This window comes from Spathaspora passalidarum, assembly GCF_000223485.1.
Source record: "Spathaspora passalidarum NRRL Y-27907 unplaced genomic scaffold SPAPAscaffold_3, whole genome shotgun sequence".
In the NCBI taxonomy this organism is placed as follows: domain Eukaryota; kingdom Fungi; phylum Ascomycota; class Pichiomycetes; order Serinales; family Debaryomycetaceae; genus Spathaspora; species Spathaspora passalidarum.
Window position 1 is genome coordinate 897750 of NW_006767427.1, and position 12855 is coordinate 910604.

Genomic DNA, 12855 nt, shown 5'->3' on the forward strand with positions numbered 1-12855 from the left:
AATCAAGGCGGTATTTTGGCTTAGGGGAATATACGAGGTGGTGATCCTTCTTAGAAAATAAAGTCAAATTTTCATTCTGAGCTTACGTGGCACGAAAAAATCCCCCCTGACAAATGATTCTAAATTGTCTATTAATTTCAGGGGTCATTTGTCATCTCGGAGATGCTGTGAGCGAGGGAATAATCATTCAGCCAATTTCAACTGATACTCACCATGAGCTAAAGTTAAAAAAAATGTGCAACCAGCAATTGAAATAGCGCAGCAGGGCTCATAAACTGCAAATCCATTGAATAAAAAAAAGAAATCTCTTTGTTTAATAAATGCATTTTGTTTTCCAACAGCTTACAAACCATGAAACAAAAAAAAAAAAAATAAATTTGCATTCCTATGTGGTGTGTGCTAATCCGCAAAAACACGAAAAACACAATTATACCCACATTACAACACCGGAATTGTAAGATCTTACGTGTGACGAATCCATCTAACTTTTACATACATTCCATCAGTTGAAAAGAACGATTTAATTACAAATCAAAGGTAGAACACATGGGATTACTGACCAAATGAAATGCGTTTTATTTATATTTAGAACCAAAATTTTCAGATATATTTTTTAAGTTCCAATTTTTTCTTTGTGCTTAATTAATTGTTTTTTTTTTCCACACGTAGATTTTTTTTTTTAAACTTCGATTATTTGTGTTTCTCGCTGGTCCACCCAATTTAATTTGCGCGCACCTGCCATGGGTTGCTATATTATGCTTCAGTTCGGATATTCATTCCTTTCTTCGAGTGTTTTTGTTTTCTTTTCCTTTTCCTTATAGAATTTTATTCTTTTCACAATACCACCTTTCCTTATTCGTTAGAGGTATCGCAGGCTAAACTTACAGACCCATTCCCTTTTAGCATAACTTCTGGAAAAGAAAAAAATCAATCACTACAAGAGTCAAAAGTCTCATATAACCAAGAAAGGAAAAAAAAAATACGTTCTTTCATTTTGGCTCAAATAGGTTAATACCACCATTTATACTTCAAATCAACTGTCCGAAAGCAAAGAGCTTGGCTTAATCTGCCTAGGAAACTCCGACATCACCATCAATAAGTATTAGTTCTTTTTTTTCTAATCTCCTAGACTGGAAAAGTTAGCAGTTTTTTTTTATTGACATTTTGGCAACACCAACACACGTGAAGGAAACACGTTTGATATACACAGAACAAAGGTATTTCCAACAGAAGAACTTCGTCGTTCAACTAACTATCTATAGCAGAATCTTGTCTGGTGCTCGCTAATCGTTACTCAACCCGTTTAGGCGTACTCCTGCAGGAAAAAGTTGACGACTCCATTTTAGTGTGTGGTTAAATTTAGTAATATATTCCTTACAATTTTTTCCGCCTTGGGCACATAGTTGCACCACCATATTTTTACCAAAATAGTCATACAAGCCATGTATCAACCGGTATACTACCCAGGTCAACAATCCAGGCCGGTTAACCACGTCCCTCCGCCGCTACACTTACAGCACTCAAATTTACACAATAATATTCCCCAACTACCCCAAGCGAATCCTGGTGAAATACCATACCCTCAAGCCATGTTACCTTCTACCATGTTTGTTTCGTCGCCCTATTTCACACCTCCACCTAGTGCTCGTTACGTGAATCACCAACATTCATTCCCACCGCAATCATTTCAATCGTCAGGTGTGTCTTCTCCAAGATCATCCACATCAAAATCCAGATCACGACCTCCTCTGAATATGCATACAACCACAATGACTAATAGCGATGAAGGTGAATACAAGCGAACATCACCTCCATATTTGGCTCCACTTAACAACTCCACCTTATCCTCCCGAGCATATTCTTCTTCGGCATATGATTCGTTGAATCACAATATTGATCGATTGAACTTGTCAAGAACCATTATATTGAAAAACATATCTGAAGACGTGTCATTGAATGATTTGTTGAACGAGATTGATTTTGGTCCTATTGAATATTGTAAAATGTTTTCTAAACCTACTGCCAAAGCAATCAAAGATCAAGATCCTGAAATTAGTGACAATTTGAAAGTTTGCTACATTTCATTCATAAATTCTAAAGTATCAATATTATTTCATTTAAAATATAAGAATTCAGCCAATTTAAACGAGTTGAAGAAATCTTTGAAGAACTCCAAACACTTGAAAATCAAGTTTAACGAAACCAACAATACTAATACTAATGGAACCAGTAATCCCAATCAAGATTTTATCAAGTTGAAAACATTAAATTATATTGTTGAATATAATGCCTCTAGAAGTATTTTGATCAAATTCTCGGTAAACAAAGAATTACCAGAAGAAGTGAAACAAGAAACAAGAAATGAAGAAATCGAGTCGTTCATCAAAACTCAATGTGGCAAGTTTGGAGAGGCTGAAGATTTCAAGATCAAAATTGAGGATGAAGAAGATTCACGTGTACAAGGTAAGGTTTTGGTTCACTTTACATCTATTGATGCTGCAATTAAAACTTATGAAAACTATTTACGAAGAATTCAGCACGATACTGAACAAGTAGTCAATAATACCGAGAAAACCCGCAATAACTCTGCTAAAGATGAAAAAGATGTCAATGTCAAGTACGATATCAAATTTACCAATGTGACTTTCCATAAGGATAGATGCGACAAAACATTTATTGAAGGTAACACAAGAAATATGTCTCCTGAATCATCAAATTCTTCTATAAACCATAAACATATTTCTTCATTTCAAAACATTCCTGAAGAGATTGAAACCAATGATGATACATCTAGTGCCACTGCTCCTACTGAATCATTCACTGAAGCAACTACAACAAATGATCCAATAGCAAATAGTACCCAATTGGAGAACTTCCTTACATCGCCGGTATTACATGAACCCTCTGGATTGAATATAATTGAACCAATAAGTCCGAATTCCTCCGTGATTGAAGGTCCACAATCTGTCGAATCTCCTATACACCATGAGTCAGAACTCATTCAAGAGGATGTATATGAGGACAACCACCACGGTGAGATTCCTGGCATGGCTCATTATGACAGCTATTCATTTGTATCTTCCGATTCAAGATTTTCAGCTTCCATGCCTCATTTGATTCCAATTCAAGCACCACAATTCAATTTGGTTACACCTGATATGATGTCACAATCCAATGTATCATCATCTAGCTCAATACATTACCCAATTCAACCTGATCCATTAAACATAGGCAACCGTACTATTTATCTTGGTAATTTACATCCAAATACCACCGTGGAAGAAATTGCCAATAATGTTCGTGCCGGAGGATTAGTTGAGTCGATTAATCACCGTCCTGACAAAAAAGTATGTTTTATCACTTTTGTTGATGCTAATGTTGCATTCAAGTTTTATCTTAATCATCAAGTTTTGCATCAATTGATCATTCATGGCTATGATGTTACCGTGGGATGGGCTAAGCAACATAGTGGCCCATTATCGCATGAAATTGGACTTGCTGTAACTGCGGGAGCTTCAAGAAATATATATATTGGTATCAGAGTGAACAAGAACCAACCAGCCGACAAGGAGAAGCCTAGATTACCCGATGAAAACCAATTACGAATGGATTTCTCCAAGTTTGGATTATTGGAACAAATTAACTTCTATCATAATAAAGATTGTGGATTTTTGAATTTCTTGAATATAAGAGATGCAATTAAATTGGTTGAAATATTCGATTGTGAGGAATCGTTAGCAATTTCGAAATTACGAAGAATGTTTAAGAATTTTGAAAGTGAAGAAGATACAGCTGCATTCTACAACAAGTATAAACAATTTAAGATTAGTTTCGCCAAGGATAGATGCGGAAATCCTCCTAAATTTTCATACAAAAAGAAAGTTCCTGGAAGTTTTGGATCATCTTATCAATTGCAAAGTTTCAATGGTAGTGAAAATGGTATCATTGATACTAACATGAGGCGCCATAGAAAACTCAGAAAGAATCCTGAAGATTATGACGAGAAAACAAGAATGAACGAGGCAGATATCTACATGGAACAAACTATCAATGAAGAAGCAGCTATGGTATTTGGAATTATCAGCAATCAAGAAAAGGCAAAGACCGATGACAAGGAGCAGGATTCATCCGATGCAGAAATCAACGGCGATGCCCATACTGAACTTGAACTTGCTAGAGAGGTTGAAGCAATCAATATAGGTAATGGTGAGCTCAACGGTGAGGCAATAGAAAATGGGAAAGAGGAAGAAGATAGCGATGACGACGATGACGAAGAGGTTTCTATTATTATTGGTTCCGATGATGTTGCTGAATTAGTTTCTAATAACGAATCTAAGAAAACGGATGCACCTATCAAGAAGAATAAAGGAAGATCTCGTCGTAACAAGCAAAACCGCCAAAATGTTTATCGTAAACGTTTCAACCAATCCGATATTTCTATGCCTTTGGGAAGTAATTCAGCAAGTTCATCTACATTGTCGTTAAACAGCAGTTTTATGAATTATAATCCTCCTCAAAATTTTACTACTGCAACAACTCCATACGGGCAACTGCAACCACACCAAACGAGCTATTTTATGCCGCTTAGTAGAAATTCTTCAAGTTCGAATATTCGAAAGGGATATTACTCACATACCCCTTCGATTGTTCCAGAGTATTACCATATTCAACCACCTCCAATTTACTACCAACAGGTAGCAACACCAACCCTTCCCCATCAAAAGAAGTTTGCTGACGGATCTGCCCCACAAATTAATAAGAACCCTTATTTCTTTTCCGGATCCCAAGTGATGGCACAATATTTGGCCAAGGCTCGTAATGAGAATTTATTTTATGTTCCAACATGGTTAGCAAATGATGTCGAGGTTGACCAAGATCAAATTTTCGAAGAATCTGGGAATTTAAGACTTAATAACGGTACAAATCCGTATATTCCTGGATCTCGTCATTGAGAATATTGTATAATTACAAGTTAACAAAACAAAAAGGTAGGGGAGACAAAAGGTATAGATTGAAAAATTGTATACATCCGACAGAGCCGGGCTCTGTTTTTATATATCTAAATAGAATAAATCATGGTTTGTGATATTAATTGTAGAAATGGTAATGCGAAATGCTATATACATAGTGTATTCATTCGGTCACATTCATTGCAAGTGAGGAATATGTTCCTATAACGGCAGCTGACAAAGATAATACAACACCAATCTTGAGGAAAACTTTATGTATTGTTCCAATATTATCCCCATTCAACTTCATATAGAACAATAATGGCAATGCTAAACAAACAGTAAAACAAATTGCACTTCCCAAAAATGAAACTAATTTACCAAATGAAGTGAATAACAACCCGAGTGCTAATAGTAAACTGAAAAAGATTGCCCTGGCAACTATTCTGGTAAATCCATAGGTATCTGCCAATTGCCCTTCCTTATCCACTACAACATATTTCGGAGTCAATCCAAATACGTTTTCATAACTAGTAATTATGGGCTTTGTAACCAAGGGCAATTTAGATAAGGGAAGCAAACCCATGAGAAGACATAATATCTTGTTGATGTATTTAGGGTAATGTGGGTTATTCATAATAGTTTTGATGATAGAATCATCCACCGTATTCCCAAACATCAAATATCCCAATGCTCCAATAGCCAAATCCAAGAAAAATGTAGTTGAAAATGAAATATTACAACTTTTACTGTATTTTCCAGGATGTCTCATATCGCGATACAATTCAGGAAATACAGGATGTCCACCCCAGGGTGCCATAAAGATACCTAAACTAAACAACAAATTTTTCCATGCTGGAGGTAACATGCTAGTTGCTTCAGGGAAGATCAAGGATCCAGGCTGTTGGTCCAGCAAAAACCCACATAATACGATAATTATTATGATGCACAAAGTACCCAATATTCCTAATAAACTGAATAAAGACAAGATACTCAAAGGTAATAATGACAAAAGAAAGATCAACCCCACAATTATAATTTTAAGAGCATGGATATGTGGCCATACTATCAGTAACGAATCAGCAAACAAGATAATCAAAGTTAATGAAGCTCCTGTTAAATCAAAGATGAAGAAAAATGTGACGAAATACAGGAAATATGGACCACCGAATTCATGTGCAATATCACCATAGGTCAGGAGATGGTGATACTGCCTTAAAATTCTTCCTAAATATTTTGCAGTGATGTTGGAACAAAATGCAGTAAATAACATAAACAACATTCCAAACAACCACCCAGACAACCTAAATCCAAATGGCAAGGTTAACATGGCAATTCCCACGAGTGTATTAACGGAATTGAACACGGTCTGTGGAACTGTCGAGTTCCCTGTGATTATTGTGAATGAACTTCTCTTTGTAGAAATTCTGGATAGTTCAGGTAACAACAGAGTCTCCTCAGTATCAACTGCACATTCTTCATCAACTTCATTCGTGGCTTGGAATCGAAATGGACCATACAGGTCTGGAGTTACAAATTCAACTGCTTCTTCGTTACTCACAGAAGGTTGACGCGACAATTGCTCTATAAGATTCCCGCCCTGCTCTATTAATGTAGATCCGATATATTGTTGTGCTCTAGTGTACGACGATGCAAAATTGTTGATGGAGTTGGGTCCTCCCATATCTAATATGGAAGTTCTCCTTTCTCTCCTAGGAATTGGACGTACCTCCGTTGGCGTGGACATATGTCAAACTTGTTAAATGGATATCTTTCTAGATAATAAGCCTTAGGTAAGGGAATGTTGGTTTCCAGATCTTTTTCTGCAAGATAAGATTTGATGGATCGTCACAGTCAAATGATATGGCGGTATTGCACCTAAAAAATAACAACGTCTTTCTGCAATCAAGAAAAATTATATCTGTAGTAAACTGCCTCTATGTTTCTCTGGTATTTTCTACTTGATTTGTGCTATATTGCAAGTAGACAACCACCCTGTAACCGTTGGATATTAGAAAAATCAGGTCATTACATTTTACCAAATTTTTTTTTCCTTCTTGCTTAGAACATTTTGAGCCACACTGGGAACCAAAAAAATAAAAGGACTATGGCATTTTATTTTTTTGGTGGTAGCGCTCAAAAGGACGCATGGAAGAAACATTCAAGCTTTCTAGAATAGAAGGAATATGAAGAACAATTGCTTTTTCCTAGCTTAGAAGTGCACCACAAAGAGTTCAAACGCTACAACAATGGGAACAAAGAATGACATGACATGACATTAAATCTGATGGAGATAACCAAAAGTGACGGACGGATACGGCGTTTTGGGCATTCAACATATACAGAAAATATTGGCTCATATTTGAAGTTCTGCCAAGAGGCGAAGTCACCTACTACCAATAGGCTTGATTCCTAAATAGCCGGATAAACAATAACAACAGGACTTGTTTCTATAACATTTCTCAAATCGATGAACAGATGAGATTCCGTTAACCCCTGCATTTTCACTTAACCTTGAGTACAATAATAAATGTCAATTTCACAAGCATCTCATTATTATTTCCACAATTTTAGATTCTTTCAACATGAATTTAATCCTCCCGTATTTATGCAAGGAGGCCGGACTTAAGAGAATACATAAAACTTTGGTTCCATCACCATCAGAATGGAAAGAAATTGAAGAATTTGAGGGAATAGCTGTGCTAGAAATTCCCCAAAACAAATTGCGCTTGGGAAGGGTTCATGAGGAAACCCCTTACCGAGGATTCGATTTTTCTAATATTCTTGCAATGCAAAAAAAAAAAATTGTCGCTTAGGGGCGTCCCACCACAGGTATTGCTTCCGCCTTTATTTTTTTAAAAATATTTTCTTAGGCTACTGAATATTATTATTCAAAAATATTAATACGAATTATTTATTTTCTGAACAATGCATAGAAATATGCGCACATGCATACATAACCTCGTCGTGGTAACAACTACCTGCTGTTATTTTCGTCAAAAATATTCCTATCATCAGATCACACCAGTTTATGCACTCACATGTAAACTCGGGCTTCGTTCAGGTTCAGTGGAAGGAAAAAATAACGTACAGGCAGAGAGAGAGAAGTAATGGCGAATTTTGAAATTGACTTGTCAATAATATTTGTAAGAAAGGGTACACTAGAAAATGCAAGTCCAGGGCTCGTAAACGTACTTCCATGCATACACTTTTCCTTCTTTGAAATTCCTTTTTTATGAAAAGTTAAATCCTCATTTTGTTTCTGTTTGCTATTGCATAACCCTAGCAGCTGGGCCTCGTTTTATTAATTCAACTATGGACAATTTGGTAGTTTTCAAGCTTACTACCAAATAAGAATGTTTCATAAATATTAAATTTGCAATTTAAAAAATCTCGTTCGATATATTTCGTCAGTTTTGTGTCAAATTTTGGATATTTCAAAAAGCAACAATTTTAGGCCCGACCGCGCCTCATCCCGGGATTTAAACCCGTTTATTTTAGTAAGCGGGGTATATATATACAAAAATTTATTTAACATATCATTATCTTTAGTCTCACTGCATATCTATTGATCAACATACATGGTCTAACTAACGTAATGCACCGCCTTGGCATGTCAGATTATATCTATCGCCTAATAGTGTGGCACAAGCTCACCCAGGCGTATGGGACACATTCTGAACAATCACATTGCTTTTTTTTTTTTCCCCCAGAGAATGCGTTTTAATCGAAAATTAAATTGCTATTAGTTTAAATAGATCTAATTGCACACGTGAAAGCGATGAAGTTATATTTTAGTCTTGGCAGTAATATTTTAAGTCGATATTGTGTAGGACTGCTCTGTTGCACCTGCGATACGAGTGTTCATTTCATTAGCTGGGTATGACATGCAGGAATGTTAATCTTAAAGCGGAAGGACCACTTCCTTATTTGGCACCGGCTTTGTGTAAATAGATTGTTTGCGACACAATTGCAATAATCAAACCAACGGATATCAGGTGAAACTTGACTTATTGTACAAAGAAGTAATTACTAAAGGGAAACAAGGAATCAAAAGGATAAAACGACAGCTGAAATAGCCCGAGATATTTTGCGACCTTCAAAACAATTTCCCAGAAAAAGAAAACCAACCTTCAAAAGAAAATTAAGTTAACATGTCAATGATTCCTATAAAAATTTTTGTTTATTAACCCATGTGAATTTTCTTTGAAAAGATGGAATGGAACGATATATGCGTCTATTTGACAATTTGCAGATTGCAGTTTATGTCAAAGTTGAGGCGGGATAGTATCCACACCATAGTTGCAGCTATACTTCCGTGGATTGATTTAGCTGCGAAAAAAGTGGTTTATTCAACTTCTCCACTTTGAATTCAAAAAAAAAGGGTGTAACAGCGGTTCGGTGGAAAATAATTAGGTCCCCTAATAGAATAACCCGTGCCGGGTTCTAGATTGTTAGAAAAGAATGCGCTATCTCGCATGCATGTACATGTGGTGACGTCTTCTTGTTCTCATAATGCCGTGGAAGTCCGAGAAAAAAATAAAACTGCAGCGCATTTTTTTTTTTTTATAATTCTAACATCTGATGTTTAGTCTTACGTGATGTGACCCTTGAATTCCTCTAGTATTTTACTAAGAAGGGTATCTATTTCCCAACAAAATTTCCAAGTACAGACAATAGATGATATTTTTTATTGATCTTTCTATATTTGTAACCTTGTAGGTGACTTGTCCTAATGTGAGATTTTGGGTGCATTTCTTGGTGCTGAAACTAACATTGGAAACACAAAGGATGTCATTGATGACAGTTGCATCTCGGAATTCGCTATTGTGCAATTATATTCATGAATGATCTTCTTGTTTAAAATCCAAAATTTCTTGGACTTTATCATCAGTTTATCCCAGGGTATCGAAAGGTTACCTTGCATAAAAGTGGAGAACCTTCCAAAAAATAGCTGATCAGGGAGAAATACGATATATTTTTTTTTTGCATATGGTTGACCCCTAGATGATTCTCCATCAAGCGAATCATCATTTCTGTTTTTTCATTATCAAAAAATTATTTACTGTTATTTCCTAAAAGAAAGCGGAAATAAATATTTTTTGCGGTAATTTGAAAATTGCTGTTTGAATGTTGCCAGTTCGCTCGCTCAAAACCATCTACGAAGGTGGGGAACTGGTAAAAAAGAAAACAAGGTTATTTTTACATTAATATTATGACTATAGCTTCTTTTAACATTCCCGTTGACTGATTTTAAAGTTGACGCCTCAAGGCTTTTTAAACCTTAACCGATCAGGGATTTTTTGTGATAATATATACATGGATCCGGTTGAAAACTGCTTACAAAATAGCATACTGAGAGTATTCGAACACTATCATTCATATAATTTGAAATCACGGAAAAGGGAATTCCCGAAATAGTCCACTTTCAATTTGCTCAAGATAGTTTTTTTTTTTGGACTAATTTTCGTGTATCATCGATTTTCTCGACTTTCCTAAGAAATGATCTCGGGTTTAATATTTTTTACTAGTATTTTTTATTGCTGCAAAGGCTAAGATTAACAAGAAAAAATGGTGCAGAAATATGATATTTTTCCCCCAGATTTTTTATTTTTATGCAACCTGTATATAACGCAAATAATATTTTTAAATATTTTAAGGTTAAGGTTTATTTTTTTCTCTTTGACTAGCAACGGCGAAAGTGCCAGGTTTTCATTTCGACTTTCTAATATTCATGGTCTGTTTGGTGATAATTTTACTAAAATCGTGGATAAGCTTTGGTTTTTTTTCTTTTTCTTATTGAAAAAATATTATGTTCTGATTATTTTATATTAGAGGTAAGAAAATAATAGTAAAAAAATAGGGCAAACCCAAGCATAAAAAATAGAATTGAAGGGAAATTAAATCCTACAATAGTCCACGTAATATAAATACTTGATTATTCCTTCCCCCTTAACTAAATATTATACCTATTATTTCTTTCATATATTTTAATTTACCTACAAATTTCAACCACTAAAATCTCCGTGATTTCATTTATAGATACTTGGAGATTCTGTCAAATTAACGTTGCACACTGAATGGAACAAAAGCTTCTGGTTTAAGCCTACTTGCGTTTTTACGAGCTTTTTACTTTCCTAAACAATCATTGGATTTCGTCTAGCTCTCTTACTTTTGGCTATTATTTACCCCCGGGTAAATCCTATCTTACTTAATAGCTTTAACGATTTGGTTTTATTATAAGAGAAAAGTATTCAACTAGCTTTATTTGCGTCTTTTTAAATGAGTAATATAATGACAAAGACGGGTCACCCCAACTTTTATACATCAGAGTTAATTACTAATCCGAGTGGAACCGAACAAATAGTTGGATCTATTCCACAAACCCAGCATTTACAACACACAACCACTACAAACGAACCTACTACAGAAGTTCCACAGAATTACCAGCAATATTCCACCATGCTTCGTACGGCAAAGCCTAAAACGTTATTTACAGAGCAAGGCTATTATTCATTACAACAAGGCCATCCAATACCTCAAAATGGAGAATATTACGCAAACCCCGAATTACAAAATGGCATGGGAAATAACATTAGTCCATCCTTTCCAATGACTTCGATAACAACACCCGAATCACAAAATGGATTTTTACAACAACAATATCAGAAACAACAGAAGCAACAACAGGCATATCAGCCACATGACCCCTACCTGAATTCAATGTATGGTGGAATGTCCAATGGCAAGCAGTTTTTAAGCAGGACAAGAAATAGAAGCACCCCCGTTTGCTCAACTCTAGGGAACCAACAGCAGAATTCAGATAATAATAATCAACAGCTAGCGTTGCCAGGAGGACCTGTGGCACCAGCCGGACCAACGTTATATAATAGTAACAGCGCACCAATGTTGTATACTCAACAGCCACAAATGCAAATGTCGTATTCCCCAGCCGGCAATGCAACTAATACGTCATCTGGAAACCAAATATATTCACTCCAAGGACCACATACTTTATTGAACCTTCCGGTGAGAAATAGTATTCTGGTACCTGGAACACAACCAAATGGCACAAGAGCGTCTTCTAGAAGTCTGCATTCTAGAAGCAATTCGAAAGATAATGGTCAACCTGGTGAATATCCCGACGTGGTTAGACCGAAAATTGCCACTACCTTTTGGGAATCTGAAAATACTATTTGCTATCAAGTAAGATCTAGAGGATTTTTGGTATCTAGAAGAGAAGATACCAATTATGTTAATGGTACGAAGTTATTAAACGTGATTGGTATGACTCGGGGAAAGCGTGATGGTATACTTAAAACAGAAAAGACAAAGATTGTTGTCAAAGTTGGGTCCATGAATCTCAAAGGTGTATGGATACCCTTTGATCGTGCCTACGAAATAGCTAGAAATGAAGGAGTTGATGGGTTATTGTATCCATTGTTTGTGAAGGATCTCAAATCATATTACATGAAGGAGGGCCATAAATTAAAGAGCGAAGATAATGAAGATGAAGATGGCCATTCTTCAGCAGGTTCAAAGTTGATGAATCTGGATAATCCAATTGAACATATGACAGATAGCACAGCTAAACCTAATATGTTTAGAGACGAATATTACGATCGATCGGTAAAGGAAGAAGAATTATCATACTATGGAACAGCCCAGAATAACACTCCTATGAATAAACCTCGGTAAGCGGACATTAATACCCAGGTATGTAGATTATTTATAGTTAACGAAAGTATTATTATTTTTACATTAATTTAATGGAACGCTAAATTTCTTATTATTAAAGATTATTTTGCCCAACCTGCTTTGTTTATCATTCAATTTTGGATATATTCAAAATTATCCAAATTGAACCATAAACACCAAGAAAAAAAAAAAGAAAAAGAATTTCAGC

The 12855-nt window shown here is 35.6% G+C and overlaps 3 protein-coding genes across 3 annotated transcripts; 2 read left to right on the top strand and 1 right to left on the bottom strand. All coding sequences in view use genetic code 12, as the record gives it.

The window, feature by feature from the left end:
- Positions 1-1442: 1442 nt before the first annotated feature.
- SPAPADRAFT_150718 (uncharacterized protein) lies at positions 1443-6959 on the top strand (the record flags this gene model as incomplete). Its single annotated transcript, XM_007374547.1, has 2 exons — positions 1443-2793; positions 2851-6959. 2 exons carry the CDS (start codon positions 1443-1445, stop codon positions 4950-4952), a joined length of 3453 nt encoding a protein of 1150 aa, XP_007374609.1.
- On the bottom strand, positions 5134-6696 carry AVT1 (Avt1p; the record flags this gene model as incomplete). The annotated part of the gene is made up of 1 exon (XM_007374548.1): positions 5134-6696. One exon carries the CDS (start codon positions 6694-6696, stop codon positions 5134-5136), a length of 1563 nt encoding a protein of 520 aa, XP_007374610.1.
- A 4284-nt stretch (positions 6960-11243) lies between the features above and the next one.
- On the top strand, positions 11244-12686 carry EFH1 (KilA-N domain-containing transcriptional regulator EFH1; the record flags this gene model as incomplete). The annotated part of the gene is made up of 1 exon (XM_007374549.1): positions 11244-12686. One exon carries the CDS (start codon positions 11244-11246, stop codon positions 12645-12647), a length of 1404 nt encoding a protein of 467 aa, XP_007374611.1.
- Positions 12687-12855: the final 169 nt, after the last annotated feature.